Source organism: Balaenoptera physalus (genome assembly GCF_965194825.1).
Source record: "Balaenoptera physalus genome assembly, chromosome: 5".
Taxonomy (NCBI): domain Eukaryota; kingdom Metazoa; phylum Chordata; class Mammalia; order Artiodactyla; family Balaenopteridae; genus Balaenoptera; species Balaenoptera physalus.
Genome location: NC_138884.1, coordinates 87,875,540 through 87,897,250, shown reverse-complemented (window position 1 = coordinate 87,897,250; position 21,711 = coordinate 87,875,540). Strand labels below are relative to the sequence as shown.

The 21,711-nt window shown below is 42.6% G+C and overlaps 2 protein-coding genes and 1 pseudogene across 4 annotated transcripts in view; 1 reads left to right on the top strand and 2 right to left on the bottom strand.

Annotated features, from left to right (window-relative positions):
* The first annotated feature begins 239 nt into the window (after positions 1 to 239).
* LOC309662131 (uncharacterized protein) lies at positions 240 to 19,413 on the top strand. The gene is made up of 3 exons (XM_082464585.1): positions 240 to 4,334; positions 12,150 to 12,235; positions 15,047 to 19,413. The coding sequence occupies exons 1-3, from the start codon at positions 4,160 to 4,162 to the stop codon at positions 15,128 to 15,130; spliced, it is 345 nt and encodes a 114-aa protein (XP_082320711.1). The 5' UTR covers positions 240 to 4,159; the 3' UTR covers positions 15,131 to 19,413.
* On the bottom strand, positions 3,559 to 6,862 carry LOC309662121 (lysophospholipase-like protein 1 pseudogene; annotated as a pseudogene). The gene has a single exon. The product of its transcript is annotated as a lysophospholipase-like protein 1 pseudogene (transcript).
* The window catches only part of RELL1 (RELT like 1), a 61,854-nt gene continuing 48,580 nt past the window's right edge, over positions 8,438 to 21,711 (bottom strand). The window contains exons 7-8 of one of the 2 annotated variants that reach the window (XR_014264520.1): positions 9,617 to 10,591; positions 8,438 to 8,647 (exon numbers count right to left, since the gene is read on the bottom strand). The gene's annotated coding sequence lies outside the window, so the exon portion shown is untranslated. Of the gene's footprint in view, positions 10,592 to 21,711 lie in introns of both variants that reach the window. The other variant, XM_082464582.1, reaches the window with a different exon arrangement.

Sequence of the window (21,711 nt, the reverse complement as noted above, 5' to 3'; positions counted from 1 at the left end):
CCATGCTCTGCAACAAGAGAAGCCACCGCAATGAGAAGCCCGCACACCGCAACAAAGAGCAGCCCCTGCTCGCCGCAACTAGAGAAAGCCCACGCGCAGCAACGAAGACCCAACTCAGCCAGAAATAAATAAAATTAATTAATTTAAAAAAAAGAAATGGACTAAAATTATTTTTTAAAGTTTATAGAGAAAAATTTTATAACAAAAACATATCTGCAGACACTTTCAAAATAATTTGCCAAATAATACAGTTATTGATATAGAAATTTTATTCAGTAATAACTTCTGAGAGACAGCAAGTTACGGTTTTTGTTTTTTTATAGGTGCAAATATAGCTTAACTTTTTAAAAAACTACCATTTGTTAAGCATTTAGTACAGTTTAAGTTCTGCATATGCATCATCTTGCTTAAGTCCACCATGACCCTATAAGTTGTAGGTATGATTATCCCCATTTCACAGATGAGGAAATGGAGTCTCAAAAAGCTATCTGATTCATCCGTGGTCACACAGACAGTCAGTGGCAGAATCTCAACTGAACTCAGTTTGAACAGCAAGCTTCCTTTTAAGGAATAGGTAATACAGCCTCTCTGTGGAGACAGGCATGTTGCCATCAGAAAAAAAGAAGGGCTGCATCAAAATGTGAAATTTCTAAGAAAAAAAGCCTTTGGTCTCCATTATTTCAGGGAATGCAGCAATCACAACAATCAAGTGAATTCTGAGATCGGAAAGTTGGGGGAACTTTAAACCAAGGTGGTGGAGATAAGAACAATCCAATATTGGAAAAGTAAACTTACATGTATTGTCAATTGGGAAAGAAAGGTTTTTGGTTTTTTTGTTTTGTATTTTTTCTTTTTCTGGTTCTGAGGAAGATTTTAATAAAGAATTGAAACGTTAGTCAAGGCCTTATCTGTAAAATCTCTGAGATTGTCTACTACCAATGATATTTGTGTTTTTACAATGATCACGTGAACGGCCAGTGCAAAGTATCTTGAAATTCCTTTCCTCAGTATTGTCACCTGTAAAATGGAAGTGGTGGCTATGCCTGCCCTGAGCTGTAATGCAACTTACAGGAGATACAGAATATAAAGTGCTTAGCACATACCCAGCACCGGGTAAATAATAAATGTTAGATGTGCTTCTATTACCCAGTGAAGGTCATCTCACACTGGACCACTTTTTTATGAGTAGCATTTACACTTTTTTTTAATAACTAAATTTTGATTTCTATGACCACCAAAGCTTTCTGCACCACTTCTAATCATATTGAATTATTTCTAAACTAGATAAGTCCCTTTCTACTTACATTATTAACAATCATCTCAAGGTAAACATGCATCTTGGGGGCACTTCAAATTTAATACATTTTGTATTCTCATCATTATTTATTTTCATTATTTTCATCATTTAACCATTGGAGGATACACAGTAATTTATGCCTAGTCACAATTTTGTCATGCTATGTTTGAAATGAATATTTGAGGCATTAAAACTAACCTACTTCTTTAATCCTCCCTTGCCACAAATACATTTTTATTAAATAAAATACATTTTTAATGCAAGATAGAAATCTTGGGTTTGGTAGGGTTAGTTAGTTATTTCAGAGGGATTGTTTTGTTAGGTGTTTTTTTTATTTGGCCAACATTAAGATATTCAGCCATAATCAAACCCAGAAATTTTGTAATTTAGGGTTCATGTTATGATTCCAAGAGCATTTTCTCTATAATTTCTCAGTTAGAATGACTTGCAAATAAAAAGAAGTCAAGTTCTTTTTAAGACTATACCACATTCATGTTTTATCCTAAGAGTGATAAGATAAAATGAGAGCCTGAACATGCAGAGAAAGAACACACCCCTTGTCTTGTAGATCCGGCTCCATTTAACATTGGAGCAATGAGATCATCCTCTCACTTAAGGCATTTGACCTGGTTCCAGAAGAATCTCAGGCCCAGACAGAATCTCAGAAGTTTCCTCTTCTACCTGATCCCTCCTACTCTCCAATCGCCCCCATCCCCACCCGGGATCCATCTTCAATGTGAAGCAATTTTAATGTGGCAAAAACATCAAGAACCCACACTCAAATGGCCAAATACTCATCACTCTATCATTTATTTCACTAAAGAGGGGCTGAGTTTGGCAACTCCGAGGCAGCTCATTGAGTCAGCGCTGGCTGTGTCCGGCCCCGTGCTACATGCACTATCTGCCCACGCTCTTATAATCCTGACGGCCTCCCTGAAAGGCACATATTATCTTCAGTCTATTATCTTCAGTTAGAAGATTGGGATCTGAAAACCTTAAGGTCACAGATGGCCAGAGTCATCTGAATGCCAAAGTTGTGCTCTGACGGGAGCTACAGTCGCGAGCCCTATGGCAAATCAAGGAAAGATGGTGGAAGGGAGGTTATCCTAAGGCAATGAAGTCTGGAGAGGGTTTGCAAGAGCATTTCAGAGCAGATGCCACACCAGGGCCGGGGCCCCTGGCTATGGATCTGAGGCGGCGCTGGGCAGCCTCAGCTGTAGGGCTGGATGCCTGGGCTCCACTATTCATATGGCTCTGATACTCCTCGTGTATCTACTTTTCTGAGAATAATTGCACCGACTGTGGGGTTTTGTGATTGTTGTCAGAAGTGATAGAAACTCAACCCAAAGGAGGTGAGACAAAAGAGGAATGTCCTTGGAATGTTCCTAAAGCTCGGAAGGGCAGCTGGGCCTCAGGGTCAAATGAATCTAGGCCTTGACAGCAAACCAGGACTGCCTCTCTTCCCTCTGCATGTTCCCTTCCTTTCTTCAGACCAGCTTCCTCGGCACGGCCTCGGTCACATCCAGCTGCAGTCAGGGGAGCGGGGCGCCTGGCTGGGTTCTAAGAGGGAGGAGAAGAGCTCTCCAAAGGAGGGGGCATCATCCCAGAAGGGAGAGGCGCTGGGCTGATGGAGTTTCAGCTGCCCCCTGCACACACTACCTCTTCATCCTCAACTCTTTTTTCTACCTCTGTGCTTCTGCCTCCCCAAAATTTGGACTCTCCTCTACTCTGTGGTTCCTCCATGAGGCTTCTGAACTCTAACTGTGGTTCAGCAAAAAGTGTCCTGGCTCAGCTCCACACTTGGACAAAGCTATGTGTGCCTGGCCTCTTCACAAGCCACCTTGCTCAGCTGTGGTGGGACAGACACACACAGACCCTTTACCAAGCTACCAAGCTTGGCTGCTGACGATGACAGGGCACTCCATCAGGGTGGCCATGGAGACCATGGCAGGCACCATGACTTTGCATGCATTTTCCTAGTCCTTAAAAGTCCGGAGAGATAGGTCATTTTACAGCTGAGGCAATCGCATCTCAGAAGGTAAGGTAAGGGACTTCCCTGGTGGTCCAGTGGCCTAAGACTCCACACTCCCAATGCAGGCAGCCCGGGGTTCGATCCCTGGTCAGGGAACTAGATCCCCACATGCCGCAACTAAGAGTTTGCATTCCGCAACTAAAGATCCCGCATGCTGCAACAAAGATCCTGAAAGCCGCAACTAAGACCCGGCGCAGCCAAATAAATAAATAAATTTTTTTTAAAAAAAAAAAAGAAAAGAAGGTAAGGTAATTTCCCCAACATTACACAGCAGTGAGTGTCAGAGCCACGATTCAAACCCAGCAGCAAAGTCCAGGGCTACTTCTCTGAGACCGCACTGCTTCTCACAGTCACACCACTTCCATGGCAGGGTTCAGGGCATGGGGTTTCCTCCAAAGCAGAACTCAATTATTTCTACCAGCATCCACACGTGCAGGGAAATAAGTTCCCAGGTGAGAAACTGGGATTTCCTATGAGAAAGACAATAGAGACCAGCTAGTAGGGCCAGAAAATGAGTTGGGAAAAAAATACAAACTTCAATTTTTACTCCCATAAAATAGCTGATGATAATCTTTCATTTTTAAAGGTAGACTTTTGTTTATTTATTCATTCAGTGAATCATCGTGAAATCATGCCTACGTACTTTCTGAGCGCCCGGCCCTGAAAGAAGACACACCACCACCAATAAATGGCCCAGGAGCTATGCTTCCTGCACTTCTCTCATTCGGCCGGCAGAGGGGGCAAGTGCCAGCTCTGTGCGAGGCGGACAACCGCCTGCCTGGGCAGCCGCCGAAGCGGGTGGGCAGCGACACCAGCTGGGCGGCCACAGAATGCCGGGGACAGAGTCCCAGGTGCCCTTTCAGGTGTTTGGAGCTACCATGAGGGATCTCCAGGAAGATCTGAGAACAGTCCTGAAGAATGGTCCTGGGAAGATGAGGAATGAACAAAGGAAGCCCTGGATAGAACCTGCCCTGCAGACAAAAGGGTCAGAGGATTTGAGAACTGGTAAGGACCTCGGGTGAAAAACGGAGTCTCCTTTGACCACAGCCAAGCCCTGAATGGTGGGACCCCACTTCCAAAGCACCAACATCCTGCTGTCCTCAGTGGGAGGGAAGGAAGTGTTTCTCCACACTTCCACTATATCAGATCAGGGTGGAGGAAGGCTCGATATCTGGATTTGAAAAGGAAGTGCAGGAGCATACAAGGCCATGGACCGTCAGTCCCCGTGGCAAGTTCACCCAGGACCTGCCGGTGAGAGAGCTGAATCCTAGGGAGGATCTTAGAGAGGATATCAAAAGGCTGACTGATTAAGAACAAAACCTGTAACCCCAAATGACCCCTTTCTACTATAAAATGAGATTTGGGGGAATTCCTAGCATCCTCCCTGGTGCATATATGCTGGGTTTCCTGGTTTTCAAGAGCTGAAAATTGTAAAATCAGCTTTTCCACTTCCTTAGCATAAGCTGTTATTGATCATCTTGTTTTCAAGGCAGACACACACACACACACACACACACATACACGAAAATTCAAAATCAAAATCCAATGAGGCACCCCAAAGAGTGAAGTTTGCTGTATATAATTTTTTTTAATATTTTAATTATTGTTTATCAAATTAGAATTTGGCAGTAAACATCACTTTTCATAAAGACATTACTTATATATTAACAAATCAATCGATGCATTCAGTCTGGTAGCTTTGTAAGAATCCATGACTTCAGTTTTTCTAGCTCAGCTTTGCTTAACGCATGGTAAACACCTGGGAAGCTAGGAAACGTTGTGCTCACTCCTAGAGATTTTAACACTGAGTTTGTCTCTTCATCCCAAGAATGAAGAACTAACTCATCTGCAGTACCATGACACTGAAATAATTCAGGAAGGACACCATCACTTTTCTGAAGAGGTTGGTAAACAGCAGGTGTTTTATTCAGAAAACTAGAAAGAGCAAGTACTCCTGCCACATCTTGATGATTTCTGTGTGCTAAATGCATCGCCACGCACCCTCCCATAGAAAATCCTCCTACCGATATCCTGTTCTTCTTGATACCACTTGTTACTTCACCATCAATCAAATCTGTAAGCACCTGACACATGACATCAATTGATTCAAGGTGCTCTGGGCAGTCATTAGATCTTTTAAACCTGTCAAACCATACACTGGAGATTCCTCCTTTCAAAGAAGTGTATGGCCTGGGAGGAGCTGTTAGAGAACTAACTTTTATGTGTTGGAACGTTAAATCTTCATTTAAAACTTGCTTGATCCACGTTCTCAATCCTTGTCCGGAATCTCCTGAGCCGTGCAGGAAGATCAGAGAGGTGCTGTGCCTTGCAGCCGGTGACCCATGCAGCGGGGCAGGCGCCCTGAACCCGACAGAGCCGCCACGACTGCCGCCACGACCCTGCCGCATATAAATTTTAAGAAATTTAACCGGGATGTGAAGGGAAGATGGAACGCAGATGATGACAAATGACTCTGTGTTAAAACTGAATCACACAAGCCCGCCCGAGGTGTGGGGAACAAAGGCGCTGACCTAAGTAAATTTGGCAAACAGGCTTCTGGCTGTCGAATTCTCTAAGGCTCAAAACTAGAAGAATAAGTACACAGCATAGTGCTCTAGTTGGAAACCTATTCCTCACAGGAGTATGTATTCAAACTACTTGATACGTATGCTAGGGCTGAGACATTGTATAAAAATATTATAGATTGTAAGAGCCAGGTTTCTTTACTGTTGGGGAAAAGTCACAAAGAAGGAAAGTGGGAAGGTCAGAGGGAACCCCGTGGAGCTAGACTTGGGTCAGAGGCAGCAGTCACGACTCATGCTTTTGTTCTAAAGAGAGTTACATAAAGATGTGTGTATATGAACGGGCTAGTAGTGTGTGTGTGTACGTAGTTGTGTGCTCAGAAGCAGTAACACCCCAGTATCAATGAGCACACCCAGTGCTCTGATCTCTAGTTCTAAACACCATTCTCCAATAAAAGGAACCAGGGCTCCTTGATTAGTTAGTGGTGGATTCCAAGGCTAAGACAAGGAAAACACAAGATGAGAAGACGAGCCTGGAGCAGCTCGTGGTTCTAGAAAGTAAGAAAGGGCAAAAGGGATAAAGAGGAAGGCAGAAAGAAATAAAGAGAAGGAGCCATATCGAAAGGACACAGGCACCAACCTGAAAGAGCCCCTCCCACAGTAAAAACAGCTGCAGACAAGATCCACCAATGGATGGTGCAGTGGGTTGAACTGTGTCCCCTAAAAAAGTATGTTAGGGCTTTCCTGGTGGCGCAGTGGTTGAGAATCTGCCTGCCAATGCAGGGGACACGGGTTCGGGCCCTGGTCTGGGAGGATCCCACATGCCGTGGAGCAACTAGGCCCGTGAGCCACAACTACTGAGCCTGCGCGTCTGGAACCTGTGCTCCGCAACAAGAGAGGCCGCGACAGCGAGAAGCCTGCGCACCGCGATGAAGAGTGGCCCCTGCTCGCTGCAACAAGAGAAAGCCCTCGCACAGAAATGAAGACCCAACACAGCCAAAAATAAATAAATTAATTAAAAAAAATTTTTTTTTAAAAGAAGTATGTTTAAGTCCTAACCCCAGGTTCCCATGAAGATGATCGTATTTGGAATTAGGGTCTTTGCAAATGTGATCAAGTTAAGATGAAGTCATCCTAGATTACAGTGGGTCCTATATCCAATGACTAGTGTCCCCACGAGAAGAGGAGAGGACAGAGGCCCACACCCAGTGAAGCCAGTCATGTGAAGACAGAGGCAGACAATTGGAGGGAAGCAGCTACACAGCATGGAACGCCAGGACTGCCAGCAACCACCAGGAGGCAGGAGGGGGCGTGGGACAGCTTCTCCCTTGGGACTCAGAAGGAACCAACCCTGCAGACACCTTGATTTCAGACTTTTGGCCTCCTGAACTGTGAAAGAATAAATTTCTATCGTCTTAGGCCACCCAGTTTGTTTTTTACAGGAGCCCAAAGAAACTAATATAGGTGGTAAAATTAAAGGGTGAAAGTTTAAGCAGAAATAGGGTATGTGCCTAATCTCAAAATATCTCCCCTCAAATACTTATTAATTACAAAGGGAAAAATAGTGACTTTACCAGAATGAAAGCTGGTGGCCACCACCTTGACCAAATGGTGGAGGTTGACATCATTAGTGATTCATACCGACATCATGGCCTCCCCCACCAGCCCCCGATACGGAGCAACGGGAAGGGCGTCCTTCGCATAATGCAAACCCTCAGTCTAGTCAGGAGGAACAGCTGGTACACTGAGGTTGAAGGGCACTCTACAACATGACTGACCAGTACACGCTATAACATGTCAAGATCATGAAAAATAAGAAAAGACTGAGGGAAAATCACAGGTCAGAGGAGATTTAGGAGGCCGAAACTAAATGCAGTGGGAAATCTGGAACAGAACAAGGATGGTAGTGGGATAATTGGTGAGACCGGAATAATGCTGTGACTTAATTCGTAGTATTATACTGATGTTAATTTCTTAGTTTTTTTAGATAAATTTATTTATTTTATTTATTTTCATTTTTGGTTGTGTTGTGTCTTTGTTGCTGCGTGCAGGCCTTCTCTAGTTGCGGCGAGTGGTGGCTTCTTTCATTGCGGAGCACGGGCTCTAGGCGCACAGGCTTCAGTAGTTGTGGCGCATGGGCTTAGTTGCTCCGCGGCATGTGGGATCTTCCCGGACCAGGGCTCAAACCCTGGTTCAAATCCCCTGAATTGGCAGGCAGATTCTTAACCACTTCGCCACCAGAGAAGCCCTAATTTCTTAGTTTCGATCATTGTTCTGCGGTTATGTAAGATGATACCATAAGGGAATGTGGGGTGAAGGGTATACAAGAACTCTTTGTACTGCTTTTGCAACTGTTCCTTACATCCAAAATTATCTCCAAATTTTAAAAATAATAATCGGGGGTGAGGATGGTATTACTATGGGGGGAAGGAGGAATCCAATGGGGAAAGTCAGCCAAATGATCACTTGACAATTCAGACGTAAGAAATCAGGCACTGTGATATTAAGCTCGATAAATTATACCAACCACAATTGTACTTTCAGTACCCAAGGCACCAACAATTGGATCATTCAAAAACAACTCACTCTGTTTAACGTTTTTATTTTTAACTCTGCTTTGGTAGTACAAAAGTCATAGAAGTACAAACCAGACAGTTAAAAATACATTTGACACTCGGTGAAAAATTTCCTTTACAAATTTTTACATTGAGGTGGTAGCCAACTCATTTATTACATCAGAAGTTAGTCCATCATTAGTGTTTTATACAGTAACTTTGTTGTGGGTCTCCAAGCCTTCTAAAGGAGGAAAAACACAAAAGGCCTGTAAACATCCGTTGCTTTGGGAACACTTGAAGATTCTTATTAGGTAATATAAACCAGTAAAAAGCATACATGTTGAAAATATTGAATGCTTAACTTTTGGCATATTTGGAAGCCAGTCAGACAACAACTGCTCAAGTATTAGAAAATATTTAAAACACACTCTTGGTATAAATACAATTTAAATATTTTGAGTATTCTCTTGCCTGTTGTATTGCTATTAAAAAAAAACAAGCGATCTGACCTGAATAAAATTATAAAATAATTAAAGCTGAAGAATATCTTACACTTTATCCCTCACCATTCCGGGGGCATAATATTTTTAAAACAAAAAATGATTCCTCTTTATAAAACTAAAACTATTGGTCTAGACTGCACGCATATTATTTACACTAATACACACCCCCAAAATTCCTATATTGCTACTTTCTGGACCACCATGAAATTTATTTCCATATTGCCTTCCCCTGGTCTGCTGTGTGTATGCACGTACACATGTACAGCTTTTAATTAGTTGTCAGCAAAAATTCACATGAAATTGAACCTACCATTCATTTAAAAGGTTAGAAATTTTTAGTCTGGTGCCAGAAAAAGAATGGATACTTTAAAGTACATTTTCATGGGAATCATCTTTTGGGAGTCAAATGAGAATTGTGCTTTCTTTTTGAAATAAAGGAAGTGCCAAGGCACCATACCAACATGGAGGCAGGTCTTGAAGATTTCCCTATACCTGGACTCCCCAACCCCTTGGCCCAGACCTCCCATAAATGTACTACTACCTTCACCTCTGGGTTCTTTGAGGTGTTTTGTAAACTGTAAAGCTTTTTTTTTTTTTTTAAAGTGGGGTATTCCACACCTACAGGGGAAAGTAACCCTCAAGAATCCTTTAAATAACAGGCACTAGCTACAAGATGGAGAACAGGAAGAACACCAAGCAAAACATACCAGAGGAAGGTGTGGGTCCATCTTGCACCAGAAGCGGAGATCGTCTTGTTTTGTTTTAGCCTTGAGTTGTCAAAACAAGACTTTTTTTTTAGTGACTTTAAACCATTTCCCCCTTTATTCAATGGCTAAATAAGATTTTCTTAGCTTGAGTTAAAACAAACAAACAAACAAAAAAACAACCAAAACTCTCAATATTTTATAAGTGACCTAGGAGTGGCATGCTGGTAGCAGGTCAGTGCTGATTTTTTGTCTCTGAATCCAAAGTCTAGCATCTGGTTCCCTCTGACTCCATGATCTCTTGGGGGATCAACTGCCCAGGGTTAGACTATATCTTCAAGGAGCCTTAACCACCAAAGATTCATCTTTTATCTTTTGTAACAGTTAAACTGTAAGGGGATCATCTTACAACCAGTAGCAAAATGAGATCTAAGGGTTGGGGGAACAGAAACCCAGGCACACAGACATGTGTGCACATACACACACACGCACACACAGACACACACACCCTGAGCATTAGCTCAGACTATACACATATAGTTCACAGACACACACACCCTGAGCATTAGCTCAGACTATACACATATAGTCCACAGACACACACACCCTGAGCATTAGCTCAGACTATACACATATAGTTCCACTGTACATAGTTATCATACTGGAAAAATTGCAGTGTGTACACCAAGGCCACAGATGGGGGATTGGGAGGGGTGGTGGTTGGGAAGACAAAAACATGAGCTCTTTTCCTCCCTGGAAATGTAATAAATTTTGCATCAGACATTTTTAAAGCAAAACTTGTTTCAAAGCAAACTGAATTCTGTATCCAGCATAGCAACAGTATTCCCTTTTAGCTTTCATCTACATGCCTGCAGACTCCACCATAGAAATTGTATAAAAGATAAAAAAATAATTCCCTAGGCAACTTTATATGTCATAAGTTTTCAGTCTCTTAGAAGTCTTCACATAAAGTCACTCCTGCAAGAGAAAACAAAAAAGGTAAAGCTTGACAAGCATCATATCACATGTTAATCTGGCCTAAATATTTAAGAACACAGAGGAATTGTAATCCATCCTCACCCCGTCCCACCCCATCCCACTGCATTCCTTCCCCCATTACACATTTCTTCTTTGAAATCAGTCTAAGGAAATCTAAGCACGAAAATTTCCAAAGGGCCTCTTTATTGAGGTTTTATAAACCAAGAAAGAACAGAACTTGAGAACCACAGTAGACTGACGGCAGCAGTCTGTTTTAATACAAGTTTCTGGGGTGACTGGTGGGCATTCTCCCTGTGAGTCCTTTAGCACTTCTTCTCAGGAACCTGTTCTTTAACTCTTCAGCTACATTCTGTCAAGTAATGAGCAACAGGGCGAACGTGGTCAGTCACAAGGAACCCTGTATGTGTCAGGTAATGTGACTTTCCCAGGCCACACCAAATTGAGTTAACTCTGCATCTCCACTGAGCAAACGGTGCAGCTTGGCTGGGACTTCACTGGGCGAGTACGAACACAATGATAAAATGCTCAATCTTCAGCCTTCATTGTACCTTGGAAGGCTCTGTATTATATTTTTAAGTTCTTCTAACAATTGGCCCATGTCAACATCTGTGTTTACATTACAAATGAAGCCCCCTATAAACCTGCAAAATAATTTTTTATTTTTCAAAGTTTTGTGTTTGTTTTTTGTTTTTCTACAATAGTCTCATCTACGTGACAGTTGTGTACCCCTTTACTTTCCTGTTTTGAAGACCCAGGATAGGATTAAAATTCTACACTTGACTGTGTATATTGAAACATACACACAATGCAGGCAAACCTACACCAGGTTAAGGAACAAAACATTCTCTTGTCTCCCCAAATTGTGTTTCCTATAAATGCTAAACAAAAACAGAGATGAAACCAGCTTACAGAAATATGAAGAAATAGCAAAAAGTCAATAGGTTGTCTTCACTGAAGTATTACTTTGTACTTATTTTATAGCTCATCCTTCACATGTAGCCTAATATTATCCATATTAATCTTTTCTGTCACTATGTCATTTATAATAATCAGTGTGTGTGTGTGTGTGTGTGTGTGTGTGTGTGTGTGTGTGTGTGTGTATACGTGAAGGAGAGAGAGACAGAGAGGGGAATCTCCCAAACTAAATGGGTTGGGGAAAGGACCCTTACCCCCTTAGCTGAAAAGGAAATAAAGCATTGTCCTCTAAAACAGCAAGAACCAAGTTCTTAATTATAAATGAATAAGTAATTCCCTGCTCTGCATTGCTACAACCTAGCATGGCTAAACTATGGATTTGTACAATAAAACTGAACAAAGTCAAGTCTGGGAATACTGTCATTTGAGAGTCGATTAATGTGGAAGACACTAGCAGGGAAACAAGTAGAAAAGCCAGGGGTGGAAAAATAGAAAAATTGTCCTAAGAGGAAAAAAAAAAAAAGCTAAAAGATAGGAGAGAATTTTCCCAGTAAAACTTCAAACTAGGCCATTATCTAGAAAAAAGGTTTTCAACTACTTTTATGTCTCCTCTTTTTATCAGTGGCTCCCTTAGACCTGGACTTTTTTGCATCAAGGAAAAGAAGAAGGTCAAGAGCAAGGGATGTCAGAATGAAATGTTTCATCACAGTAAGAGTTTTCATTCCAACGTAGTAGAACTTCCCATTTAGAGTTCTTTGCACAGGTTTGACCAAGTTTAAGAAGTGGGCATGTAAGACCAAGGCTGGGCTACAAAGGAGGGGTCTGGAGCCAGTGGCCTGTCCCCAGATCCAGACCCCTGTGACTAGCTGTTGAACCTTGGCCTCTCTGCAGCATCCCTCGTAGGGCTGTTGGGGGTTTTACATAGGATGATATATGTACAATGCTTAATACACGGCCAAGCAGTCAGTACCCTCCTAAAAGTTAGCTATCGTGACCATTACCAGCATCCCAGCACAGTGGCTCTCTTCCACAATGGCCTTCGGCAGCTGATTAAAACTGCACTGCACACAATATCTTTGAAAGAGAATGTGAAAAATACAAAATGCTGCTTAAAAGTCTTCATTACTAGTACCAGAAACAAGGCAGAAAAAAGGAAAGTTAACCTTTTCAGGCTCTATTGAAAACTACCCAGCACTGATTCACAGTTCTGGGCTCTCTGTCTTCACACACACTTAACAAAAGGGAAGCTTTGACCAGCACAGCAGCTCTCAATTTCCAGATAAATACCTGTCTTATCTGAGTGATAATCTAGAGGAAAGAAGATACCACATTTTGTACAGCTTGTAAACTTCCAACTGCAGCCTTATTTCTGGGACTGTGTCATGGTGCATTTGACATTGTTGAATTTCTTCTCATTTCATTCTACAGCTGTGCATATGACCATATTGGTAAACAAACACATACTTTAAAATAGTATTTCTTTACCGCAACATATTAATATTAAAAGGTGCCTTCTCTACAGGCACACAGCAGTCAGAGACCAGGAGCAGGCCGGCATGAATGCTAGGGAAGGCTAGCAGCCGCGGACCAGAGGGAGAGAAAACACTCCACCCACCTTTTGTTCTCAGGTCGCATCACCGTGGGACCCCACCATATTTAACAAGACTGATCTATCTTTTTTGGGTGGGATAGGATGGGGAAATTTGGTGATTACTGTCTTACACAAGTGAGTGCTCAAGCTGGGAGAAATGAAGCGAAACTTCCTTACATTGAAAAGACGATTCAGAAATCCCAAGTGTGACCACGTCCATCATACAACAAGACTGATGGAGAGAAATTAAGAACCTCAGAAAAAATTTATCTGGAAAGAAAAGGTCATCTTTTTCTCTAGAGTTTATTGCTTTTTTACACAATTCTAATTAGATAAAGCTAGAATTCCATTATGGTGTTAAGGTTCCACAGAAGCCACAACAGAGGTTTGATTAGGACACACGTGTGCCTTGTTCAAAAAGGATTCTCTAGAAAAAAGGATCTGGTCCCTTTAAAAATGAGAACCATGTCTTAAGAAACTAGAAGCCTAAACAGATTAACAGACAGTGAACACTAAGACCTCAAAGGACAGGGGATTAAGGAAGGAAGAATGTCTGATTAATAACAATAGTGGCTGACATTTACAGAGTGCTTTCTACGAACCAAGCACTGCAGTGCTAAGCGCTCCGGATTCAGTAACTCAATCTTTTCAATGACTCCATGAGTCAATGACGATTCTCATTTTCATAAGTGCACACTGAGGCTTGCAGGTTCAATAGCTTGCCCAAGGCCATGCAATTACTAATAAGAAAGCAGTGATTCCAGCCCAGGCTGTCCCACCTGGAAGCCACAGTCGCCGCCACACCAATCACACGGAGATATCCACCGAGCCGTGAGGTCTTCTGCGGCCTGTCCTTCTCTGCTCTTTCCTGAATAACGCCAGTGGGAAACTGTGCACTCCTTGTAGTTTTGAATTTTCTCACATGAGATTTGGATCTTACTGGGAAGTCTGAAGGTTGCTCTTTCCTGAGTTATAGCTTCACAACAATTTAAATGTGTTCATATATTTAGCAATAATGGGCTTCCCAAGTGACAATAGCTGAACGTTTGTGATCTACCAGCCCTTGGGATGGTGAGAGTCAGAGCACTTTATTCCAAGTAAAATATAATTGACATCAAAAGTTATTCTGTATCTGGAAACACAAGGGTTCTCCTGGGAAGGATTTAAATGCAATTCAGCAGTTCCCTCTTAGTCTCAATAAACCTCTGATTCAACGTCTACGCTAGCTACAGGTAGAATAATTTAAGACTCTGTAATTCTACAGGTAGAATTAATTTAAATTAATAATTTAATGGTCCCACCTCTTTCTAATAAGGAAAACAAAACAAGTTAAACGTTGCCTCTCGACTGCCTTGTGAGCAAGAGTCCAGCTACCAGCATTTAGTAAGCCTCTACCTGAGTGTCAAACAAAACTACAACATCTTATAGGTTATGTTTAACCTGCCTCTCTGAGCCTCAGGAAAATTAAGAAATATCAAAAACCATTAATTTTTCACACTTTTATTTGCTAAGTGTTTAAATAGGTCTCACCTGACATAATATTATAATAATAACATCAAGTATTTGGCTATTTAGCGCTTGCTAAGCGCCAAAGAACAACATCCCTATGAGGTAGGTGGTATTATAATTATTAAACCCACTTGACAGATGGAGAAGTCGAGGCATCAGAGGCTAAGGAACTTGCCCAAGATTACACAGCTAAAAAGTGTCCGGCCAGGACTTGGGCACAAGGAGTCTGGTTCCAGAACCTATACTGTGGAGCTACTATAGCATCGTACATCCTTGCAGAAAATAGACAACTTACAGAAAACAGGGACTACTATTTCCTTAGCTATTTAATGTTAGTAGATTCAAAGTTTCGAGTTACAAATGAAGAAAAATAAAAATCCTGATTATAACGATTAATTCCCTCTTCTATCTCGTTCTAGGCCAAAATGTCGCCAAAGGCATTTCATTTTCTGCCTCCCTCGAGCCCCTTAGGTCTGCCTTTTCGTCCTCCGAAGTCTCCATGAGCCTCCAGTGCTGCAGTTTCTGCGGCAAAAAGGCAGATGTTGCAGCCCTCTTTCCTAAGCCTTGTCAGAGGGCTGGCAGGGCCACCGGGGAGGACAGATAAGCTCCCTGAGGGGTCACCTTCTGGTCAGCACTAGGGAGGCACCCTGGAGCAGACCCTGCCGAGGGAGATAACTGAGGAGAGGAGACAGCTTTGGTGGCAATTCAAAACAAAACAAAACAAAACCCTCTGGGCCCTCATGTTATCTAAATTCTGGGAATACTCACAAATGTTTCAGTCTCTTCTGTACACAGAACAAGGCTGTGCAAGAATAACTTAGAACATCAGTGTTGATGACAGCAAAATATGTTTTTAGACCCACCCAAAACTCTCAGATTATGTCTGTAATGTTTCAGGGCTATTCCCAACAACAAAGAACAAACAGGACATACGACGTTTTAAACGTGTCCAGCATTTTCACTCCTCATGGCTCAATCAATGTGGGAGCATAAAAAATAGTCCACAGACCTTATCAGTCATCGACTTCAATAAAAAGCAAGGTGCAGACAAGTATCTAAGCTCTCATTCGTGGAAGGGCAAAGGAGGGGGCTGTAGACACATATATATGTTGTTTAAGTAGGTATACGCATAGAATAATCCTGAAAGGATATAGAGGACACGGACAACCGTGGTCCCCTGTTGGGAAGGGGACTGCGAGATGACATGTGTGTGGTGGGTAGAAGGGGAGTAGACAGGGTGAAGACATTTTTTTTTTCATCCTGCAGCCTTTTATGGTGCTTAAATATTGTATTGTGTTCATGCCTTATTTTTCAATTTTAAAAATGATTCAATTTCAAACACTTGGAATATCCAGGACCTCAGAGACAGTGAAGGGACTGAACTATCAGGAAGCCCAAGTCCAGGCTCTGGAATAAACCATCCGCATGACCTTGAACAGCGTAATGTCCTAGGGCCTCCTTACTCTAAAACTAGGGGACCAAGGGGGCATGGGGAGAAAAATTACTACAAAAACTAGAACAGAAGCTCCATGAAAGCATGGCCCTTGTCTGTCCCTTTTCCACACTGCTGCATTCCTAAGGCCTGGCAGAAAGTAGGGGCTCAACAAATACTTTTCAAAGATGTTAATTGTACTTGAGTTGACCTGAACTAGCCATCACAGCTCCTCTGATATCTCGAAGTCTATGATCTTAGTCGACTTGTTAGAAAACAGAATAGCTCACAAACCTGGACTGATCCAGGCACAGCCAAAAGCCATCAGATGGTCCCCATAGGAGACCAAGCCTGGGGAAGGTTGATAATGTTGAAATGATCACTGCTGTGAGTTACTGGGCTAAACTGAATGCAGATTTTTTTTCTTTGTTGAAGCAAAGCTCCCTTGAACTTCAAAGCCACTGAGCATATCGGCCCCAAAGTATGGATTTCTTCCCACCCGAGCCCTCTCCCTCCCCAGCCCAGGGATCTGGGAAAAATTCATCCTTCTGAGCCTGGCCCTTCCACTGTAAAGTGGAGAGATGAGATGATCACCCATGATCCATCAGGTTGCATTTAAATTTCTGTCCCCCACTCAGCTCTTCTCCTCATCTGCCTAGTTCTACTGCCTATGCTTTGCACAGACAGTGAATGGTCAAGGACAGACATTAGCTTCCCTCCACTTCCATATTTAAGATGGGCTCAATGGGACTGGTCTTCCATGTAAGAACAACACAAGTATCACAGTACTGCTATTACTCTTTAGAAATGTATTCAGCCATTTCTAAATCAAGCCAGGTGGTCCTATCCACGCCTATCTGAGGTGCAGCTTCTGTTTATAAAGGCCAATGAATCACATTAAGGGGTTTCCATCAAATCTGTGATCCTCCTGCTTTAAAAAAAAAAAAAAAATGTGTTTTGCCCTGAAAAAAATATAAGCTATGGAGAAAAAAATTAACTCGTGATACCTAAAGTTTCTTACTATCCTCTCCTTCCCTGGAGAGTTAACAAAAGAATGAGCCATGCAGAGGACTGCAAATAAAGCAACACATCATCAGGGGAGGCCACCACCGGACCATCTCTGCACTGCCTGTCACCAGAGTTCAAAAGCAAAGAGGAGAAAAGCTTGCCTTTCCTCACTGTTAGAGGAGGAAATGAAAAGGCCCCGGAGATCTGGAGAGCTGACCTTGTGCCAGCTGTGGTCCTGAGGAGGGAGGGAGCGTGCTCATGAGTCTTGGCAAAAAGGAGACTTTCATCCCAGGGCAAAGCCCCAGCCCAGCAGTAGCACGGTGAGGTGAAGAAAATTCAGTCCACACTACCTCTTAATAGAACCCTTCCTCTGATCTGTATAATAAAAAGAACTTAAGTTGCAACACTTTTCAATTGCCTTGTTACTAATTCTGATTCCACCTCCAGTAAGAGGGGCATGTTATTTCTAAGGCCCTCTTAACACACACAAGAAAATGGCCCAAATTCCTAAGGGACTTGCCAAATATCTATTTCTGAGATGTCATCAGACTCCAAAGCTCTAATGTTCTTAAGAAGTAAAACGGGAGTTACAGTATCTAAAAGTGATGCTTGAGGAATGGGCTAATAACTAACTAGGACCCCTGAGAATGGGATGGAAATTATTGATAATAGTGAATAGTGAGTTAGTGAATACTATCTCTGTGCCAAAGCCTGATTTAAGAACTGTACACATATATCATGTCATTTACATCCACCACCGCACCCTACACCACTTTAAAGATGAAGAACCTGAGGCTTGGAGAGGTTAAGTAACTTGCTGAAAACAACCGGTAGTTAGTGGCACAGTTAAAATGAAACCTAAGCAGTTTAAAACTCAGCTCTTAATCACTAAACTAAATGACTGAAAAAAGAATTAATAGAATAGCTTCAATAATAAAACGATTTAAAACAGAGCTATCTAATATGATGAATTTCTGTTTTGATAAAAAATATTTTCTGTAAACTTACCAAATCAACGTTTTCAATAAGATACTACCATAAACTGGAAAAGGGGGTAGATACTTCAGAAACATGTGCGAGAGAATGCTTACGACGGCATCATTTTGAAAAAGCAAAAGCCCAATGATAATGAAGACAAGGCAGTGGCATTTGGAGGCTGAAAGCAATTTGATTTATTTAACTTTGAAGAACAAAAGCTTATTCTTCTAAGAAGAAATCAAAACACATTTTCTGTGGAAAAAAGAAACCATTTTAACTGCATTGCCAAAATAAATCAGGCAGAGTGCAAGTCAGATCTAGCTACAAAAAAGAACTCAGGCAAAGGAAACAGGGGGGAAATAATAAAGGGGGGAAGAAATGCCAAACAGCAGATTTTGTTTTTTAAAAAGAGAAGGAGAAAGAGAGAGAAATCCTAAGTCTAGTTGGTGGTATCAGCCACTGAATTTTTTTTTTAAAGAAGGAAACCTAACCAATGAGTAGGTATGCATTTGCATTTGAATATTTGAATCAGTTCTACATTAAAACAAGGCATTCCAGTAAAACAGCTTGGCCAAAAATCCAAATTTAAACAAAAATATTTTTCAGGAAAAAAAACACAACTCTAAAAACTGTATTAGACAGTACAAAAGGTACATAACACTCCTGTCTTATTGTATTAGTTACATCCCAGTGCAGATCTTCCGATTCAGCTCAGAACCAGAGATCTTCTGGGCCTAGAAGGAAAAACTTCAGGATCTCTCTTGTTGGAAAATCAAGTCATATTAAATCGCCCAAACATACTCTTTTGGAGGATGAGAAATATTAAGGAACCAAGCAAGAAAAATTTTCATAAGTACATACATATTTTTGAGTGTCAATGAATAGTCCCTTCCCTCCTTTCTCAGAGTCCATTCTCTGGGGGGCTCATCAGACATCGTCACTCAGCAGGTCCCAACCTCAGCAGGCTCTAACCACAGGACCTGTTTTTCCTCGGACCCGGCTGGGTGGTGAAGTCTGGGACTCCAGGAGCCAGACTGCCTGGGTTGGACTCTAAACTCTACCACATTCTTGTTGGTAACTCTAAACAAGTTGCTTCAACTCTCTCTGCTTAAACTGGCACCTACTTATTGCTGTTGTGAGGATTAAATCAGTTAATACATGGAATATGCCTTCTAAGGCATGCCCGGTACCATAGTAGATACTCAATACGCAGCACGTATTATAATTAAATTAGTCCATCGGCATTCGTGACATTATTCTCTCTACTTTTGGGTCTGTTTGAAATTTTCCATAATAAAAATTATTTTTTTTAATTCCAAAATTAATTACAAGTATGTTGAAGGCTCGGAAAACACATCCCCTTTCTAAAGTCACTCATGTGCTCGTTGCACCTTTGGAGGGCACAGCACCGCTGAGAGCCAATGACATGCCAGATGCTCTCCTGGCACTCACCTTCAATCGATGAATTTAATATCCTATTTCACGTTCAAGGAAACCTGGAGTAAGGGCAGTTAAGGACAATTTCCAAGCGGCGAAGCTAGGATGAGAGCCCAGGTCTTCTAATCAAATCCAACGCTCTTTCACAAAATCATGGTAAGAAGATTGTGTACTTTGCAGAGAGGATCAAATTGTAAACCAGTCAGATGTGGTCAGGATTTTCAGATGACTGGATCAAATCCAGATACGGACAGAATTTGGACCAAGAAAACTAGCTGAGCAATCCTAATTCTATTTTTTTTTTTTTTTAATAAATAAGCTTTTTTGTGTGTGTACATGGCACTACAGTTACTCTTTTATTTATTTACTTATTTATTGTATAAATAAGACTGTGTTGGGTCTTCATTTCTCTGCGAGGGCTTTCTCTAGTTGTGGCGAGTGGGGGCCACTCTTCATCGCGGTGCGCGGGCCTCTCATTATCGCGGCCTGTCTTGTTGCAGAGCACAGGCTCCAGACGCGCAGGCTCAGTAATTGTAGCTCACGGGCCTAGTTGCTCCGCGGCATGTGGGATCTTCCCAGACCAGGGCTCGAACCTGTGACCCCTGCATTGGCAGGCAGACTCTCAACCACTGCGCCACCAGGGAAGCCCCTCAATCCTAATTCTTTTAACCTTCCCAGATCTTGAGTGCCTCCCTCCGGGCAGTAGTGGCCAAAACCTGCCACGGCACTTTAGCAAGGCTGGAATCTGGCTGAGCCTAACCCGGGATCACCTTGCGCTTCCTGCCCGAGGGCAAGCAGTGTCTCCTTACCCACGGGCTGCTCCGGCTCTCAACACACTGCCAGGTTGATGACTCATATGCAGAACTGTCTTTACAACTCATGCTTTCTCTTTCTTTGCAGCTCAACTGGCTGGGCCTTCCTCACCTTAGACTTGAATAGCCACATACTTCTCGTCCCAGAAGGCAAGTCCTCGTGACTTCAATCAGAGTGTTTCTCTAATTTACCAAAGTCACTCAGGATTCCAATTCTAACATCTAAGGTACCGTCTGCTCTGTTGGTAACACTTTCTGCAATGATGGAAATTTGCTGTATCTGCACTGTCCCGTGCAGATACAGTATCTGGCAGACCCTAGTCATCTATGGCTACTGAACACTTGAAATGTGACTAGTGCAACTGCAGAATGAAACTTTTAATTTTAACTAATTTAGATTTCAGCAGCCACAGGTGACTAGTGGCTACCATCTTAGACCACCAGGTTCCAGATCATTGGTGGGAATGTTCCTCATTCACGGATCTAGCGCTGCCCCTTCATGAGCACCCCAGGATGGCAGAAGAGTGCAGCTGGTCTTACAGTCACAGACCTCAGTTCAAATCAGCTCCTCTTGCCAGTTATGTGATCCATAACATGTAACTTACCCTTTCCGTGCACTGGTTTCCTCATCTATAAAGCTGGGCTAATAGTATCCATCCCACTGGGAGATGTTTATAATGGTGACATGTGAGATACATCTCAGTACAACACCCAGAAGACTAGAATACTGAATTGACATCAGCTGCTTTTATGATCTTCATCCTCCTCTTCCTTTTCCTAAATTCCTCTTGGTTCCCTTCCCAAGGCACCAGTAACTGGCTGAGAAGCCAAAGACAGACTTTTCTGCTCCGTGTCTCTTCTTTAAAGAAAGCCTCTGTTGGGCTCCTCAACTCAGGGGAAGGGGCCAGATCTTCCCAAGGGCGAAATGGCAAGAACCAGTGCTGGAAAGCTATCAGAGCCCCTACGTCTTACAGAAGTCAGGAGCACAGCTCTTCCAGATGACTTCTGGATCCATCCTCAACCCCTCTGAGCCCGGGCAGGTTATCAGAAGCTTCACTCCAAAGCCCCTTCTCCGCCAAACTGGCCACTTAAAATAATCAGTAGCACTGACTGGGCATTTCCTATCCGCCAGGCCCTGGGCTTCCCATGTTATTTCCCTGATATCTCATTGCCATCCTTCAAGGCAGGCAGCATCATTTTTATTTCCCAGTGAGGAAAGTGAGGCATAAAAAAGCCCAAGCACCTTGTCCAGGTCCCAGGGCTAGTGAGTGGGAAACGGGGACCTGAACCAGGCAGCCTGACTCCAAGGCTCAGGTTCGACCTTGCTGTTTCCCTGTACCTTCTAGCACCTGGCTAGTCCCCTCCCCCTTACCCCGCCTCCCCCTCCCTTTGGAAGTGGAACCTCTTCTGCCTTAAC